This window comes from Lissotriton vulgaris, chromosome 9, assembly GCF_964263255.1.
Source record: "Lissotriton vulgaris chromosome 9, aLisVul1.2, whole genome shotgun sequence".
NCBI classification, from domain to species: domain Eukaryota; kingdom Metazoa; phylum Chordata; class Amphibia; order Caudata; family Salamandridae; genus Lissotriton; species Lissotriton vulgaris.
The window spans coordinates 180,936,949-180,955,724 of NC_141697.1; the positions used below are offsets into that span (position 1 = coordinate 180,936,949).

Below are 18,776 nucleotides of genomic sequence, written 5' to 3' on the forward strand. Positions count from 1 at the left end.
GTTGTGTCTACCAGCCAGGACACAAACATTTAACCCATTTTGGTTGTTGTGTGCTGGGAGAAATTACCTTTTTGAAAAACAAAGAGAAAATTGGAACTCCATAACAAAATTGACATTCTTTTGAGCATGCAAGGTTTTCAAATGCTTGTAGTGGTTCCAACTATACCTTCAGACACATTACAGAAATGGCTTGAGTGACAACTTCCTTTTTTAAGATGGTTTAGAACTTTTAAGCATTTAAGAGTATTAGGGTACCAGTATCTAGTCAACCTAGTAGTACGTTGAGATTTAAACTATGTCTTCCATTCCGAAGAGGAGTAGGTGTTATACTCCATATAGGTACCATAATATAGGCCCGGGTAACTTTGTTACCCTTCACCTATATTCTTCTCTACATTACACTTATAACGGTTTACAGGGACTGACCTTTTACCTAGAAACAACACTGCGTTCAGAATGCGGGTTTTCCCTAGTTCGAAATCTCATACATTATTCATGAAGATTCTTGGAAGTACAGCCGGACTACCATCTCCTGTATAATATCTATGTATAAAGTTCATGCCCGACGTCATTCTTAGGCCGACACAGTAATACAGCGAGGTAGGACCCCTGATGAGACCTATGGGTATATATACATCAAATCTTGCTATAATAGAAGGAGGAGACCAGGACTTCCTGGCCGACACACTGATCAGAGACGCTGAGGTTCCTGCATGCAGACACTCCTGCTCGCAGTGGTCTAAAACATCCCTTGCAGGGTATCCAACCCGAGACCAGGACGGGGTCCCACAGTCTCTCACTTCAGGTAATGGGGTTGACTTCATCCTAGAGGGATTCTTGGCTTAACACCTACACACATGCTAGGTACACTTAGTTACATCTAGTTAGGGAGGCATCGTAGGAGTACGCATCTTTTTATTATCATGTATTTTATATACTTGTATGTATTTATGATTACTGCAAGACGGTAGAGCTATACCATTCGTTTACTTTCATATTACTGCTAATCATTTATGTCTTTTACCGTCTAACCGTTGTTTCAGCTCCTCTATTTTATACTAGAATAACAACTGTTCAATAAATGCTTATTGAAAACTCCCAGCACATTTAGGAGGTGTATCTCTCTAAGACAGACTAAGTAAGCACGAGTGACTGAGCGAAAAGTAGTATATTGTTTCCACGGTCCTGATGTATCAGGGTTGTCATCTTCTATGGTTGACAAGAACTATTCTCTCCTTGGTAAGAGGAGGTTCTAGTGGCACTGTGAGCTAGTTGGTACATAAGGCCAACATACCCAGTGGGGGTGTTCAGAATCAGTCTGACACCAATCCTACAGTGTATGCTGTCTGAACCCGCAGATCCTGTATACGTTTTTATAGGAACTACATGACAATGGAGGAACTCAAAGGAATCCTATATCAGGGGTGTGTTGCTGCAATCCTGCTTCTTGATCTTAGTGCAGCCTTTGACACGGTTGATCACAACACTATAATCCTCAGGTTAAAGGAAGCAGGTATCTCAGACACTGCACTAAAATGGCTGTCCTCATTCCTAGAAGATAGATTCTTCCAGATAATGGAGGGCGATCCCCTCTCAGATACCCTGCAAATATCGTGCAGAGTACCACAGGGATCCGCACTGAGCCGCACATTATTTAATCTATACATGCAACCTCTGGCAAAGATAGTGAAAGATATTGGGTCATCTATTGTATCATATGCAGATGATACCCAGGTGATACTATCAGTGACAGAGGCCCCACAATCCAAGCAAACCAAACAGGCCCCCTGCATGGTAAAAGTAGCAGAATGGATAAACAAATGTAGCTTAAAGCTGAATGGAGAAAAAACAGAACCTATGTTCCTGGGAAATAAGTTGGGCCCTAGAAACATCATTTTCTGGCCTCCAGAACTAGAAAACCCCTGTGTCCCCAAAAATGCTGTAACAAATCTGGGAATATGGTTAGACCACAGTCTTTCCATGAAGACACAAGCCAAGAAATTGTGAGCCACATGTTTTGGAATACTTCGCATGATCTTGAAGATCCTGCCTCTTATCCCTGAACAAACCCCGAGAACTGTGGTTCAGGCCATGGTGATATAACGGCTGGATTATGGTAACTCCCTCTATCTTGGCTCTTACAAATATGTAGCGGCCAGGATACTGCTAGGCATCCCCAAACAAAATCCAGCGAAAGCCCAGCTGAAAATACTTCACTGGCTACCGATCCAAGCCAGGATCAAATTTAAATCACTCTGTAATGTCCACAGAGCCATGAACGACAAAGGCCCAGCCTTAATAAGACAGCTTGTAGTTCCTCATGTTCCAGGTAGATCTCTAAGATCCTCATCAGACCTGTTCATGAAAAGGACAAGAATAAAGAGATCTAGATGGGGAGGTAGATCTTTTTTACATCTGGCTCCTATGCTTTGGAACTCCCTACCTAAAGAAATGCGACTGCTAACAGATGAACGGTCATTTAGGAGAAAACTCAAAACATGGCTCTTTCCATGATAACTTCTGCGCCCTGACTGCACTTACTCCTCAGCGCTGCGAGACCTTTGGGCAGCCATGCACTTTATAAATCCATAAACATAAACATACTGTTGTATTTAGTACCGTCCAGAACTTCGATAAATAGAGTATTACATATATTCTCCAATTTTGGGAAATACTTGGTCAATACAATATACTGGACAAAGTCAAAAATCTATGTGTTGGAGAATTCCCTCCACCCCCTACCCAGGGGATATAGGTGGCAAGGGCCGAGGAGGGGTACCGATACCTAGGCATATACATTTCCAACGACTTGGTGCGATTTTACAATCAAAATCTTCTGCCACCAATGCAGCGCCTGAAAAGCGAGGTGCAACATTTGAGGGCCCTTCCAATGTCTTTATTGGGACGCGCTGCCCTATTTAAAATGATATCACTCTCACGCTTCTTATACATGTTGCACAACGCACTATTTACAGTCCATACCTCTGATTTTAAAGCCATAGAAAGCAATGAGAACTCCTATGGGTGGGGAAGCTAGCACACATAGCCACCCAAAAGCTGGAGAGGGGTTGGTATGGTGGAGAGATAGGACTCCCTGACATTCGGAAATATTAATGGGCAGCACAACTAACGGCAATCAATCAATGCATATATAGCACATATGATGAGTATGGATATAGAATAGACAAATGGGTCCTGCCAGGGGGCCCCACAGATTAAAACAGTAAGGAAAGGACCTGGGTATCGATGGGAATTATAGCAGCTAAACAGAACATAGCAAAAGCATGGGGTGCCCCTGACATGTCAACAATTAGAGCTTGGATGGCAGACATGGAGCGAAGACTTGTTAACAGAAAAGACAGTATATGAAAGTCGGGGCTGTCCGAAGAAATGGGAACAAATATAGGGCAGGTAGAAATTCATATAGAGGAGGCATTTGCATGGCTCCACGGCTCAGTTCTTCCCTCAGAGTTAGTGAACTATAGTTTAGAGTAGAATAGGAAAGGTACAAATAGCAAGGCAACACATGATATGTTAAATGTGTTGGTGTTTGAATATGTGAATAATCTCTGTGTTTTGCCAGCAGAAATACTTCTGTAAAGTGATTTCTCTTGTCATCAATAAAAAGTTTAAAAAAATTCATATTTTCTATTTCTCAGTTGAAAGCAGGTCAACACTTATCTCCTAGTTAATGTGAGAGATGGGCAATATGGTACAGTGTAGAGTAACCTTAATTGGTGATTCCAACTGGGATGCCTTGAGATAAACCACTACAGCATATCGTCAAATCGGAAGGATACCATAGAGTTTTGCACAATGGCCAGAGGAATAAGATTCACAAAATATAGAATACCTAACATCAATAACAATGTTGCGTTGTTTTACCTTCTCTCCTTCACCGACAAATGTCGCCTTCCAGTTGACTTACTATCACTCTAATAGAGAAAAACAATAATTGAGTTAAAATTCTAAGACTAGAATAACATTTCAGCATACACCCTAGCCCTATAGTGGTGAATTCCATAGAGTGTGCTACACAAATTCTCTCATTCATCCTTTCATTTTGATTTATTTTGACTGTAAACTGTCTTGAGATCTTACCTCAGTAGTTGGTGTCTCCTCCTTAATTATTTTCTGTATTGATCTATGAAGAAAACAAGTATAAATGCTAATGTTCCGAATATAGTAGTAAGGGTAATGAGGTACTCAGATGGCCCATTAAAAGTTATGATTATACAAATATTACTAATCAATTAGGACTGACTTCCTTTCTATTACATTTTGAACGATGGAAGCTGGAACTAGTCTTGACAAGACTGGACTCTTTATCTTCATGTCTGTATCACTACTACAGAAAATAGTTAAATCAATGTATAATTCTTGTTTGGCCCAGCATATGAAGAGTCTTTCATTAAAAAGAAAACATTCCTAACAAACCCAAACTATCTCAATGTCTGGTGTAACATATTCTACTCAGTCAACAGGGTCAACCAGATAAACTGGGTACTAGTTAAAGTGTCAGAAATTGCCCATTTTCCTACATCTGTAAATTCATACCGGGGTCTACGCCCAGGTGGGAATTAAATGCTCTTAGATTGTTTCATCTTTACTTCTCACAATTTTTAGTGGCCCTGTAGTCGGCTAAGGTTTCCCCACAATATCAAATAATTTTATGAATGCTAAGTGTTTCTTTGGGAAGAACAATGGGTTTAATGTCTTAGTTCAGCTTCTCCTTTGAAATAGTGTCAGGTAAATTCTATGGTCATTTGGGTGTGTTACTTTAGGAGCCAATGATTTGGCTGCATATCTGAGTGGGCATGCACACACACTTCCCATTCAGCAAAAGCCATGCAATGTTTGAACTGATAGTATGATGGCATAACAATCACCTCAATGATTACACACGGAGCTCTCAGTAGACAGACTAGCTATTTTTTAAGACAAAACATTGCTAGGCTAAAGCTTCAAAACTCCATAAAATTTTCCCCTAACCCACCCCTCTTGAACAGCATACTGTTACACTCATCTTTAAGCAAACTTCAGGCGATGTGTATGGATCATATCTTCGTGGCCAAATTCGAGCATTTCCGCGCCTGCTTTGCATATGTATTTTGATACTGAATCGAGCAAACAATGCTGTAAGGCAGCTATTTCATATTAAAAACCATCAAATGAACGTCAAAACAATGTGATTCCTTAATTAAGAACCCAATGGAAATGTGAGGTCAAAACCATCGGTTTCTGTCTTATTTTAAAACGAATTCAAGAGGAAGCTTCAGCAGCCTATTGTTGCAAATGTATTTATCTCTTGGTGCATCAAGCCCGACAGAGACCTGACGACATAGTTATATGTACATTAATCACTTAATAAATGGGCAGACTTGTCCTGCCTTTGTGTAGCAACATATACAATCTAATAAGTAGGACACAAATATTATTTTTCAGACTACTACTATGGAAAAAGTACACTTGTACGTATCCAGTTGTGACATATTAACATGTTACTTGGAACTCCTCTTCTAATATTTGTCGATTATAACCCTGTGGCAGTCCTGTAGTCTATATAGAGAGATTGATTGTATTATAAAACATAATATCATGATGAATAATATCCATAAAAATGTTTGTGTATAAAAATGAAATTTCTCAGAAATTGAACAGTAAAAGGTTTAATTTCTTTTAGGTACTAAGCTGGCCAGTTCTCTTTGGAAAAGTAGTTGACAAATGGGTGAGATGGGACTGAGATGTCTTCAGTGTAATATTTGTGTGCTGCATGTAAACTCTCATTCAAATATGTGAGCCAATGAGATGTCATATAAAAATGTCTTCCTCCCTTTTGTGGTTTAAGACATTTTCTGCTTTAATCTAAATTGGCTGAATCTGCATCTAGATCAATAGTTTTTCCTTTTGGAACAATAAAACCATGAGATCTTAAACTTTAAAACACAATGGTGTCAATAAAATGGACTTTGAACACTATATATTTATTATATCCCGGCCACTTTGCTATATAAAATAAATGTACTCTCACACTGAAGAGTTAAATGTAATCTACAAACGAAAAACACATTTTCTGGTCATCCTTATTAGATAATCTATTAAACCAGGGTTTCCAGACTTTGTTGGATAACAGTTTGTAGGGTAAGTACAGTGCTTACCTTTTGTGGGTGATTGCCTAATGAGGGGCAACTGTAGGTCAGTTGAACTCATTTCTTGCTACAGATTTCATAGAAGTACTTGTGCTCCTTTTCACCTTCATTTCTAGTGCAAAACACAGTTTCTCAGTGCCTGTAACATGCTTTACCTGTCTATGGAAGCACAGCTTGGCACTGTGATGATGGTAATGCGCCCGTGGTGTCTGACGCTGCTCAAATACTCGGCATATGGCATCCTACAATTCTCTTACTTGAGCAGGGGTTGCTCCGGGGCCTGGAAAAGGTGGGAGGCGCGGAGTTGGCTGGCAATGGTTCTGAAGAACCATGCCTCAAATGTCGAAGTTCCTTCTTCATGTTGGTTGACAGACAAGGGGAAATCGAAGTGCGCTTCAACTTCTTGTGTTTTTTATGCTCCTTCCCCAAATGGCCTGAGAAATAAGTAAAAAATGATTTGGGAATCCTGGAGGGGGACCTCGACCCCCCTCTCAGTCGGGACCAAGATCTCTGCGGTGTCGCCTGCCGGGCCACTAGCAGCTTCAGGGACCGCTCCCTCAAAGCCTTCGGTGCCATGGCCCGGCATGTTGAGCACAACTTGGAGTCTTGGTCATGCTCGAGACACCACAACCGACAAGGGGCAATGACAGGCCCTATACGGTTTAAAACCGGTCATCCTCCAAGACATACGTCGACACATCAAGAGGATTTCCTCAAAAAAGGCTCGACAAAACGTCTAAACAATTCTATCAAAAACAGACAGAGTGCTCTTTCTCCGGATCAGTGCTAACTGCTACAGAATGAAAAGTGACGTCAGCGTGCCAAAGAGGCACCTATATAGGTGACATGGACATCACTTTCAGCGCAGATGACAACACCACACAGAGCCGATCAGCGCTACCTACGAATGCGCAGGTGTACTGCTCGAACAAAATTCTTCCGGATCAAGTCTAATGCCTGGGAAATTCAAAGATAAGGAATCTGCTGCTAAATATCTCTACCAGAGAGTGGCTACTCATTTGTTCAGTTTGCTTGGGTCCTATCCTTATGTTATGTCTTTATAAACCTCCTCTCTCTGTAACTTGTACAACCATTTCTAAAGGCCACGTTAGTCACATGAGGTATATTCAGTACTGTAGGAAAGTAGGATCCTTTTAGCATGGTTACCCCACTCTTTGCTCAATGCCAGTGAGTTTTTGACTCAGTGCTGGGTTCCTGCTAATAACGATCCTAGCAACTGCGCTTTCTCCCCAAAATTGACATGGTAAGTACTTTGGTATCTCCACAATTGGCTACTGGTGTACCCTTAGAAGTCCCTAGTATATGGTATTAAGATACCCAGGGCATAGGTACAAGAGGGGTCTCCCATGGGCTGCAGCATGGATTGTAACACCGATGGGAGTTGGTACTTACACCTCTCACAGCAGATGTTTCCTTATATCTGAGGCCAATGCACTTAAAACCTATAAGTCACCCCTATGGCAGGCTCTTCGGTCCTGAGGGTAGAGAGTTTAGCTAGAAGTGTGAGGGTGCCCCTGCATGAGCAGGACACCCCTACAAACCCCCAAGTCGATTCGCCAGGCTTTGTAATTGCGGTCAGCCATTTTTAAACATAAAGTGGACATCAGTCATTACGAGATGACTAACTATATGGTGGCTGCAACAAGTCCGCTCATGTTTTGTATCAAACAGGTTGGAATCATACCACAACACCGATCCCAGTGCTGGAAGTATGATCCCATGTACTGGGGGACTCCCTAGGGGACTCCCCTGTACTCACGATAACAGCCTTTCAGGGTCTGCAAACAAGCTAGTGCTGCTATCGACCAGGAGACACAATTCTGCCCTCCTGCTGCTTAGCCAAGCTCGAGCGGAGGCAAGTAGAACAATAGGTTTCCTGTCACAGAGCAGTGTGACCACCTCCCAGACAGGACTTAAGTGTATTGGGCTGAGGTGGGGAGCTTGCCAGTGCCATCAGACTACTTTGAAGGGCACATCTGGTGCCCTTCTTGCATACACCAGTTTTAGCCAGTTTAGGGAGCCCTTGGCTTCTGCTCTGGTGTGAAATTGTACACAGGAAATAGGAGTATCCTCCCCTCTGTCCAGCTCCTCCTCTGGGAGGGACCCAAGAGTTGTTCCAACCCTTTCCTTAGAGTACTTTGGTGCTTACCTGTGGGTGGTTCCTTAAATTTGTTGTGGGGCAAAACTATGTCACTCTTCACTTGTCTGGACACTTGGACTTTGTTGGAATTCAACTGGAACCGAGACTGCACCAAGGAAGACTCCTTCTCTCTCTGTTCTTCAAGTCTTCTTCATCGTCTGTGTCTGTGCTTCATCCTGGTTCTTCAACAGACCTGCGGCATCAAGGATACCTGAAGAAATCCCCCTTAAAGTGAAGGACTCCTCTGCATTTCCAGGCACGGCAATAAAGCTGACCGATCTGCTGCTCCTGTCATCCTATGGACTTCCTGAGGCACAACATCACAGGTGGTGGTTCTGCAGCTCTCTAGAGGCCTAACCTGTCTTCCCACCTATTTTGAGGACAGTATCCCTGGGCGGGGATTGCTGGGACCAAACCCCTATGCACCACATCGACTTGCCGTTGCCAAGGTTTGTTGGTACTGCACTCCAGACATCTTGGGGCTACAAGAAGCTCCAGCATCTCTTCCCTCCAAGATCAGCGCCTCACCACATCCTCTGTACAGTGGGCCTTCATTTTTGGTGAGCTGCTTGAGGTCCTCTTGCCACTCTTGTGCCTTTGGGCTGCGGGTCCTCCTGAGGGTCTTCTGTTGCTTTAGTGGGCTCCTCTGATTGCTCGGAGCCTTCTCTGACTCTCCTGCATTTGGCGAGTCCCTTGGACCTTGCTGGTCCCAACGTTTGCTCCTTTTTTTCCTCCACAGCAATTGTGGCTGGCAAAGCTTGTTGGTGCTCCCGCAGGACACCAACCACCTAGACATCGATGTGGGACAGCTTTAGAACTGCTACTGGTCTTGCTCAGCATCGTCTGGCTCTCAAAGCTGAAGTGACAAATTCACCGTCATCTCTTAAGAACCTCCCGACATCGGTGGGCATTGTGTTCCGTGCCTCCTGTTCACCTCCGAGTGGCATAGACCCTGTCCCCTCTGTTTGCAGATTCTTCACTTCCAGAACCCACCCTTGCATTCCACGGGACTCCTTTACAATCTTCTCCAGAGGCATCTTCTTCGAAGTCTCCCATTACTGTCACTTCACCCCTATGCACCTGGTTTCCCTGGTGAAGTTCACCTGGTTCCCGAGGCCTCCACGGGTAGGTTGGTTGTCCAACCCGGGGACCTTGGGAAGGTTCCTTCTTCTTTAAAACTGCAACTGCGACTTCTCGATTGAACTCCATTGGGCACTCGGCTGTACTTTCACTCTGCACAAGCCTCCGTGGGGGTTCCTGGGTACCTTGTGTACCCGGCTCCTCTGGGGCTTCTGGTCCAAGTCCTGTTCTCCTTTTCAGTTTGCATTCCACTTCCTTAATATACTTGGTCTCCCCCTAGAGACCAGTGTATATTTGTGCTACTTACCAGATGATTGCAAAATATTCTTGTGTATTGTGTTGATATCTCCGGGTAGGAGATATACCAATGTGTTAGTGATAGTGTGTGTAATAAATAAGACCTATCTTTTATAAATTCTGTGTGGTTTCATTTGAACTAATTTACACTACAGATTAAAGTCGGCAAAATAAGCTGCTTTATACTCCTTCAAGATAAGCCTCAAGGCTGCTCTCCACAGCTACCACTTTAAGACTTTCCATAGGTTATTAAAGACCACTAAAATCACTATAAGGGTTGTCTGGATTAGTGTAAGGTGCATCAATTGAATAAGTGTGCACCATATACTAAACCAGCCTCCTACAAGTACCATTCTCTATTCACGCACAGTCAGGTTTCCATTGTTAGGTGTCATTTGGTGGAGAGTGTCTTCCGGCTTAATGCAATATTTCGACATTGTAGCATGGAGCATACCATGGCAAAGTCAGCTCGCTTCTTCCTCCCCCTGCTGGCCACATCCTATCACAAATCATATAATTTCTGAAGGTGTGTGTATGTTCATTCTTTTGGATGAATAAAGGCTGCTCTAACTTGACTTGCTAGCAATACATATCCTCATTGAGATTAATTGTAGCTGCAAGGCTGAACTACCAGTGCAACACATATATAAAGAAACAAGATTGTATTTTCAAATGTCACCAGTAAGTAAACTTTCGATGAACTAATTTTTCATGTTACAAGACTACGTAAATAATAAAGGCTTTTATAAGCATCTGCCTTGAAGGAAAACTTCAATAAGCCTACTTGAACACTAAAACATGTGTATTATTCTACATAAGAGATAATGTAGCACAGCGAGAGAGAACTTCGCCTCTCCAAGCAGTTGAGCATCTAAATGCAAACTCCTCCACAAATTTCTTCAATGTGTATACATTTTCTTCACATAGCTGAAAAAAACCAAAATTAGTGGTGTTAGCAGGTGCATGGCTTTCGCACAAGAAGAGTGCAAAAACATAGCAGCTTCAAAACACTGAGCTAGCGCGACTGAGAATTCATTCTTTGCTGTGCCAAGCATTAAAGTGAGGCAGAGTACGTCTGAAAAAACTAGGCACAAGATGTGTGGTTTACAACTGGCTAAGCAACATGGTGTTCAGTATGAATTCACACAGCAACTGAACTCACTAGTGATACGTATTGGTTTGGAATCACTGTATTAAATTTGTCTTAATTGATATCCTGAAAATCTGCCATAGAAATGGACCTATGTTTGGCATTCCTGCTCCAAGACACATCTATTTTAGTGGCAAATGCCTTTCTTTGGATAAATAGAAAGCTTCGATGTAAAACCATATCACACCTGTAAATGGCTAACTCCAAAGTGGAAAAATATTCCTGTGCATAAAAAACAATACAAATATGAAGAATGACTTAAAAACACCTGGTAGGTCACTCTAAATTGTTGTTTCTGTATACTGTTCATCTACAAATTAAATACCTTTGTGTCGTAAGATGTGACAGATCGATGGCCGTGTCTGGATAACTTAGCTCCTCGGTCTTTACGTTGCCTTCCTTATTTGTCTCCTCTGAGTTCTGACTGCTGTGCTCTTCCTCTTCTCCCTCTGATGAAGATTCATGCTGCAAATTCTGCTCACTTAATCCGTCCTCCTTAGCACCATCCATTTCTTGACTGTGATTTTTCTCTACAGTAGGCCCTTCTGGATCATTGTGATCTTCTTCGCTGCTGCTGCTATCATCATCATCTTCAGGTCCTTTTGAAAATGGGAAATAAGTAATTACTTAAATGTAAAAACTGGATTAGATATTGAGATATTCTTACCATTTTGAAAGACCAAAACCAAATGGTGACACTAGAATACCATACTCCTGAAAAAAAAGTATGTTACTCCTATTTCAGTAGATGTCCATGACAAACTACGCCTTACATTCATTTAACACCTCCAATGATTAGTGGAGTTTCACTGAATCTAAGTTTTAGTAATGAAATGTGTTGTCTGGCTGGACTGAGTGGTCTTAGCATTTAGAGCTTAGAGCAAGGAGGCAGTAACACCTTCCCACCTAATCCCTGCCTTTGCATTGCAAGCACATCATTTATATTTAGGAGTTGGGAGCAGATGATCATGGAACAACCAACTATGAACTTAGCCCACCATGCTTAAGCACAAGTCGCTTGAATTAGACCATAGCAGAGATGTTTGCCAGAAAGGCTGACCTTTTTACTTACCAGAGACTAAGTTAGAGGAAGCTCACATCTTCCCCCTTTGTAAGCCATCCTGTGCAGCTGTCAAATATCCAATGCCACGTGGAGTGTCCAAAATTGGGCATGAGGAAATCCGAGTATTTTCTCTATCAGTAATTAGTTGCGTACTTGAATTCCCCAATGCTTTTCTGAGGGCAAAGGGCATGTAATACTCTGGAGCCAACACCTAGTATCACCCATCGGTCCACCACATATGCCCCACAGGTGTATGCAAAGGAGCCGTATGCCACAGACAGCACCTTGGAGGGTCTAAGCATCAGCACAGAGGTAACGCTACTGTGATGCTGTTATTGACCACTGGGCATTACTGACAGCTGAATGATCGGGCTAACATAAGACTGTTGATGGTCTGATTTGTAAATTAGGTGATAACCAATTAATGGTCCATAAACTGATTTACATACAACCCTAGACAGCTTAATGGAACACAACAAGTTTAAGATTGCATGGCTTTCAAATACGTTGAACAATGCTGTCCAATATGTACAGAAGAAGTAAATAAGAGAAAATATTTAGTATGTTACATCGAGAATATGTGACTGCATAACTTGAAATTAGAAAAGTTAAAAACATAATCAACGAGTAAGGGAAATATAATGTTGTGGTCCCAATAAGGTTAACAACCAAAAATTTGCATCCTTGTTAATGTTAAGAAATGCACACTGTTAATGTTGATCCAAACTTTGTACTGATAATGTTGATATCGTTTACTAGGCAGAATACTCTCTTGTGGACTTCCCAAACTGATATTTATAGATGGATATTCTTAAAATCGACAGTAAAAATGCAGACTTCCTCTGGAGTGGACAATACCATCTGTGCCAGTGTCATCATCTTAAAAGTCTTCGCTTGTATGAATGAGCTAATTCTATACAGACTTGCAATAATGTTAAAGTACAGGTCTGTTACATGGTAATTTGTAATGATAGTAACCCCTCAACTATGGAATCTTCAAGTTAACTTTTACACAGTTCCAAAGGTAGAATGAAGAAAGAATTGGATCATTATAGCTTTGACTATTACTGATGTTTTCACAAATCCTGAATAATCATACATGCTGTTGTAGGAATAGGGAGTCAAGGGCGTCTACTAAAACATATAAATATATTCAAACATATTGAAACTATAGTAAACACACTCAGCGTGTTAGATTGCTAGTGATTTCATGAAGGGCATCTGTTGGGACTACTGGAGGTACCCTCTGGAGGGACTAGACTAAAATGGGTGGTAGACTGGACATGTTGGTTCTTCAGATTGGCATTTAGGGTTTAGACCTTAAAGGCATAGCTAATTATTTTTAGAGATGACAGTGAGGCACCTGGCTGTCTTGAATTATATGAGGACTTCACCCATAGTCACACTTGCAACCTTGCCACATCAAATAAGAGGTTCATCCAGTGACTGCATGGATAAAGTATGTTTTCTGCATTGTGACACTTTCTATTGAACTACTTTAACTGTAGTAACCATACCTTTTGTATCCATGTTCATGAGTCATCAGCAAGGAGTAGATGCTCCCACATAATGTGCATGCTTTGACACGTTGATGGGTGCTTTCCATACATACCTTTTTTCAAACGCTAACTATTTTGATATTCAGTCAATAACAGTGAAACATAAACAGATAATCCACCACAAAAATAAAAATATGGACAGGAACTAGAATCATTGCAAGGGTTGTGCACTAAGGATTTTAATTCTGTGATCTCATAAAGTGTAGCATTCACAACTAATTACAAGGTCACCTGTCTTCATTAACTTAACTGTGTGCTTAAGAAAACTTTATCAATGTCATCAGGGTTATATTCTGCATTTCCCCAGAATCAATCCAATGGTTAGTATGTAAGCCTACAGTATAACACCATAGTCCGGCAGTTATTTTCCATACATACATACATGCAATTTATAATCTAACCTGCAAAGATCACCACCGAATCACTTGTGAAAGCTGGACAGAATGCCACTTGCTTGCAGATCTAAAGATGAGTCAGGGTATTGGCATGGAATTTGACCCTCACCTACTAAATGCACTGCTCAATAGATGGTATTGTAGATTTTCTTACAAAGGTTGTACCCCCCTATCTAAATAAATGCAATCCTCATCCAAAAGGTATTGTCTGACTTAAGTTGTTTCAGACCTTGGTTTTATATTTTATTTTTTTATTTTTAATGTTTTATAGAGCGCGAACTTGACCAGTCAGGGTATCAGAGCGCTTTACAAGATATACAGAGGAGTACAAACAACGTTCAGTGCAGAAATATACAGAACTGTACAAAGGGATGGCGATGGGCTGGGGTGTATGAAACATAGGGATACTGGCGATGCACAAGACGATTGCAATCATATTTAATGTCGGTAAAAAATAAAAATAAAGGCCCCGTAAATTCTCTGCGGGGAGAGTTGGTGATCTGGGAGAGAAGCAATAGTCTTAGAAACATCAGACAGGCATGGCAAGCATTAGACGAAGAATTTACCCATGAGGAAGGCTTTGGCCTCCTTGAAAAATGCTAGAGAGGGGATTCTTCCGATGGCGGGTGGGAAAGAGTTCCAGATTCTAGGAGCTGCCCCGGTGAATGCCCTATTATGGGTTCTTTTTTTCTGGAAGAAGGCGGGTTGGAGTAAGAGGTTTCTGGCTGACCGGGAGTTCCTGCTTCCTCCAGATACCACTAGTTTTGTGCCAGATAAGCAGGGGAGTTTGAGTAAAGAGCCTTGTGTGTGATGAATGACCGTTTCAGCTGAATTCTGGCCTCTAGGGGGAGCCAGTTCAGTGCTTTCATATGTGGAGGGATGTGGTTGAATTTCCTGGTGCCAGTAAGTGGTCTGGCGGCCGCGTTGGGGCAAGCTTTTAAGGGTGCAAGGGAGATCTTGGGTAGACCAGTGAGGGTGGAGCAACCATATTCGAGTCTGGAGAGGACTAGTGCTTGAACTGCCATTTTTAAGTCAGCAGCCTCAATGAAAGGTTTAAGCTTCCAAAGATAGCTCAAGTGGGATCTAGCTCTTTAGCCATTGAGTTGATGTTCAAATTACAGTCTAGGATTATGCCCAGGGATTTGGCAGAGTCCACAATGGTCGGCGGGCAGTTTAGGGCTGTGATGCCCTTGATCCACATCTGAATCTCAGGGTTGGATTTAGAAGGGGAGATTAGGAGAAATTTGGTTTTCTTTGCGTTGAGTTTTAGTTGGTTAGTGGCTAGCCACTGGACAGTCAGTTTTAGGGTCTCGTTCAGGGAGAGGATCTCCGCCAGCAAAGAGATATTGATGTATATTTGGGTATCGTCCGCGTACATATGGTAGGAAATGTTGGCGGTACGAAGAACTTCAGTGAGTGGCTCTAGGTAAAGATTAAAGAGGGTGGGGAACAGGGTTGAGTCTTGGGGGACTCCAACCTTGACCGGAGTGGGAGCTGATAGGTTGCCGTTGATGACGAATCTCTGTGATCGATTATGGAGGAAGGACCTGAACCATTCTAGGACCACACCATCCAGACCCATCCTGAGATTGAGGCGTTCGAGAAGTTTATCATGATTGACCGCGTCGAAGGCGCAGGATAGGTCTATGAGGATTAGCAGGCAGGTGTTGCCTTGGTCTAGGGCTTGGACGGCATCATCCACGATGTGGAGCATAGTGTTTTCAGTGCTATGCTCCAGTCTGAACCCAGATTTGAAGCCATCTAGTAGGTGGAAGTTACTGTACACATTTCCCAAGTACATTGGCTAGTAGCCGGATATTGGAGATGGGTCTTAAATTGTCGGGGGAGGATGGATCCAGTGATGGAATACTGTTAGTGTAGGGATCAAACAATAAAAAGTTGCCTAAAAATAATTTCCAGTGTTTTCAGACTTACCCTGAAATCTTACAAACAATTTATATCTCTCCCCTACAAATTTGTCACCGAATTGTTGCTACATTTTAACACCTCTCATAACATTCATGCATATCATCATAACTACCCCTCATCCTCCTGTCTGCCTCGTTTTGCCTTCTTCATCCAAAACTGACATGTGACCAAAGTCAGAATTGTCCTAGCTGTAGGTGTAGGTGGGACAGGGCGTGACATTGGAGCTTGTGTTGTGGAAGCAGGCAAGGTAATGTATTGGTTGTTTGTTCAAGTTTGGAAAAATTATGGTAAAAAGTCTTACCAGGAGTATTCCACATATCTAATAAAGCTGAACTGCCTGTCATCTAGTATGATACATGCAACACACATACCCAGCGATTCCATCTCCTCAGAAACCAGTTCTGTAGTGCTGCTGGTGATGCTCTCCATATCTTCATCCTGCATTTTTACTTTTCGCTCTCCTTTATGTCTCCACACACAAGGCTCATCAACCTGGAGACAAGTTGTGCAGTGTACATAGTCAATAAGAGTATGTGTAATGATGAACAACACTTTGAATTTGATGGCATCCACAAAATATAATACGTTTATGAAATCAAGATCATTTATGGTGTCTAACAAAGGCAGGTACTCCATTATAATATACTTTTATAACAAATTGTACATTCTGATCAAACAAAGGACCCTGTTCGCTAACATTTGTATGATTAAAAATGAACTGTCAACATTTCCCTTTCATACCTCTTAACAAAGGCCCCTTACATATCCAATACGTCACACCACACATACCTGATGATGAAGAGTTTGATGGTAGCTAAATATCCTCAATTTTCTAAAAGAAGCGTAAACCCAGAGGAGAATACATGGATTTATCGCCTGTATTTAAATAGCATGATGGGAGAAAATGTACTGGTGAATTATCCTCAGATTCAGTCCTTCACCCAGAAGTTGTTGAATCTTTCATTACCACTCTACTTCAAATTACACTCAGTTTCTTTACAAGCTCGCAATTTTGTTCTTCAATCGTCTCTGAATGATTCTGTAACCAATTTTACCAAAACACACCTGGTCATCATTTCAGATCCTTCCATTTTCACCTAATATTCACAGCAGCCAGAAGATATGATGACAAAAGTCGGGGACCCTTGCATGTTCGAGTCCAACTATGGCACTCCCTCTCATGCTTTGCTTTAAAGTAAAGTACTAAAAGATTACTGTTCCATTAACTACATGGCTACACTAAGAATGGTCAATAAATGGGCCTCACCACATTAAGGGCTGTGTACATTACAAACACCTAATTCGATGAAACCTAAAACATTCTTGGAGTACATTTTATTAACACATTTTTGATGACTGCCGTCTATAAAATCATGAGGACAAATTCCAGCTCAGTCTGTGGCTGATAAACCACCGCAGGAGGCCTGAAATCTTTTTTTTCTTTAAACTTTTTACATTTGAACATTGCTCATCATATAGTGTATACAGGAAATGAATGTAAACTATTAGGTGCTATACATATCAATAAAGAGCAACAGTGTCAAAGGCAAAAGCATGAATACACATTGTGAATGGTACCTTTATGGTCTTTTGCATTAGTGCGTCTTGCACCAATGTCAACTCAACTGGAGTGTCCTGTATTCCCTCCCCGCAACATTCCTCTCGGTCAGTACCCCCAAAAGTCAAACCAGGCACCCCATACTTTTTCCCATTTCTTGGGGCAACCCCATCTCTGACAGACTACTTGTTACGCTTTCTAGCACCAGTCTAGGTCAGACTCCCAATCTTCGGTTCTTGGGGGAACGACAGTGTCCTCTGCCTGTGCGATTTTTCACTTGGCCACTCCTGCTGTAGCTACCAACCAGATTTTTGGGATATTCAGGCCAGGGCTCCTCTCCCGACATTGTCAAGTGGAGCCACTTTGCTTCCGTGGGAACCTACACATACAGGACATAGGGCATTCTCTGAGTTACTTTTACCTTAGTCTCAACTGCTGTGCTTTGTTTAAACACCACGCAAAGGTCTTTGACCTTATTCAAGACCGCACTACAGATATTCTGTTCCGGATGGACACCTGGCTGACCCAGAACTCCATGGCGGATCCAGCTCTTACATTTTCACCTGGCTAACACTTGAAGAACTTAAATAGAACTAGCGGTAGAGGGGGTGGCATTGCGCTGATTTATAGAGAGAACTACAGTTGTAGCATGACCCTTGGCACCAGCCCAGACTGTGAAAGCACCCTTTTCAAAACTGCCTTGAATAGCAATTTCACGCTATCAACGGTCCTAATTTACTTCCCTCCTAGCACTTCCAAAGCCTTTAGGGAGTTAATGATCAGTCTGACTGCCTCAATTACCATTAAGTCAGCTGATTTTCACATCTTGGGCGAGTTTACCTTCATCTGGAAGCTAACCATGTTGAGGACATTACCAACTTTGTAGACGACCTCGCTGCATGTCAGCTGACACAACTAGTTGTTGGTCCTATTCATTCAGCTGACCTCCTCCCTGTCCCTGTCTTTTCAAATCTCCGTCTTATGGAAGTATTAAGACTGTTCCCTTTGTCACAGACGGATCACTTTTTGATTCCTTTGTCCATCTGTCTGGAAGGACACAAACATACCCCTGGTTGAGATCATACTCTCAAATGCCCTTGGCATAAATTTGTTCTTCAAAAATGTTAAGACTTCCTTCAGCAACATAGTCATCAGCTGGCAGAAGATGCGAACAATACCCTAAATTCCAGGATAATTTTTGCCCTGGATACTTTTATCCCCATCAGTCCGGTTCGCAGTAGCAAAGAGCATGCCACTCCCTGTTTTAAACATTGATCTTGGCTATAAAGCATTGTAAGGCTCTTGAAGGCTCTTGGATGAAATCCTACGATCCTCCCAAAAATTCAGTATAGAGCAGCAATCAAGTCTTACCACGAGCTGATTTGGAAATCTAGATCTGAGTATTTTGCGAATAAAATAAAGTGCAGAAACAAAT

The 18,776-nt window shown here is 42.0% G+C and overlaps 1 protein-coding gene across 1 annotated transcript in view; it reads right to left on the reverse strand.

The window, feature by feature from the left end:
* NEMF (nuclear export mediator factor) overlaps positions 1–18,776 on the reverse strand; it is a 486,031-nt gene that overhangs the window by 98,228 nt on the left and 369,027 nt on the right. Inside the window, exons 22-25 of the mRNA XM_086937289.1 lie at positions 16,155–16,275; positions 11,163–11,436; positions 4,102–4,144; positions 3,886–3,935 (exon numbers count right to left, since the gene is read on the reverse strand). Coding sequence (XP_086793415.1) covers positions 3,886–3,935; positions 4,102–4,144; positions 11,163–11,436; positions 16,155–16,275 — 488 coding nt within the window. The remainder of the gene's footprint in view (positions 1–3,885; positions 3,936–4,101; positions 4,145–11,162; positions 11,437–16,154; positions 16,276–18,776) is intronic.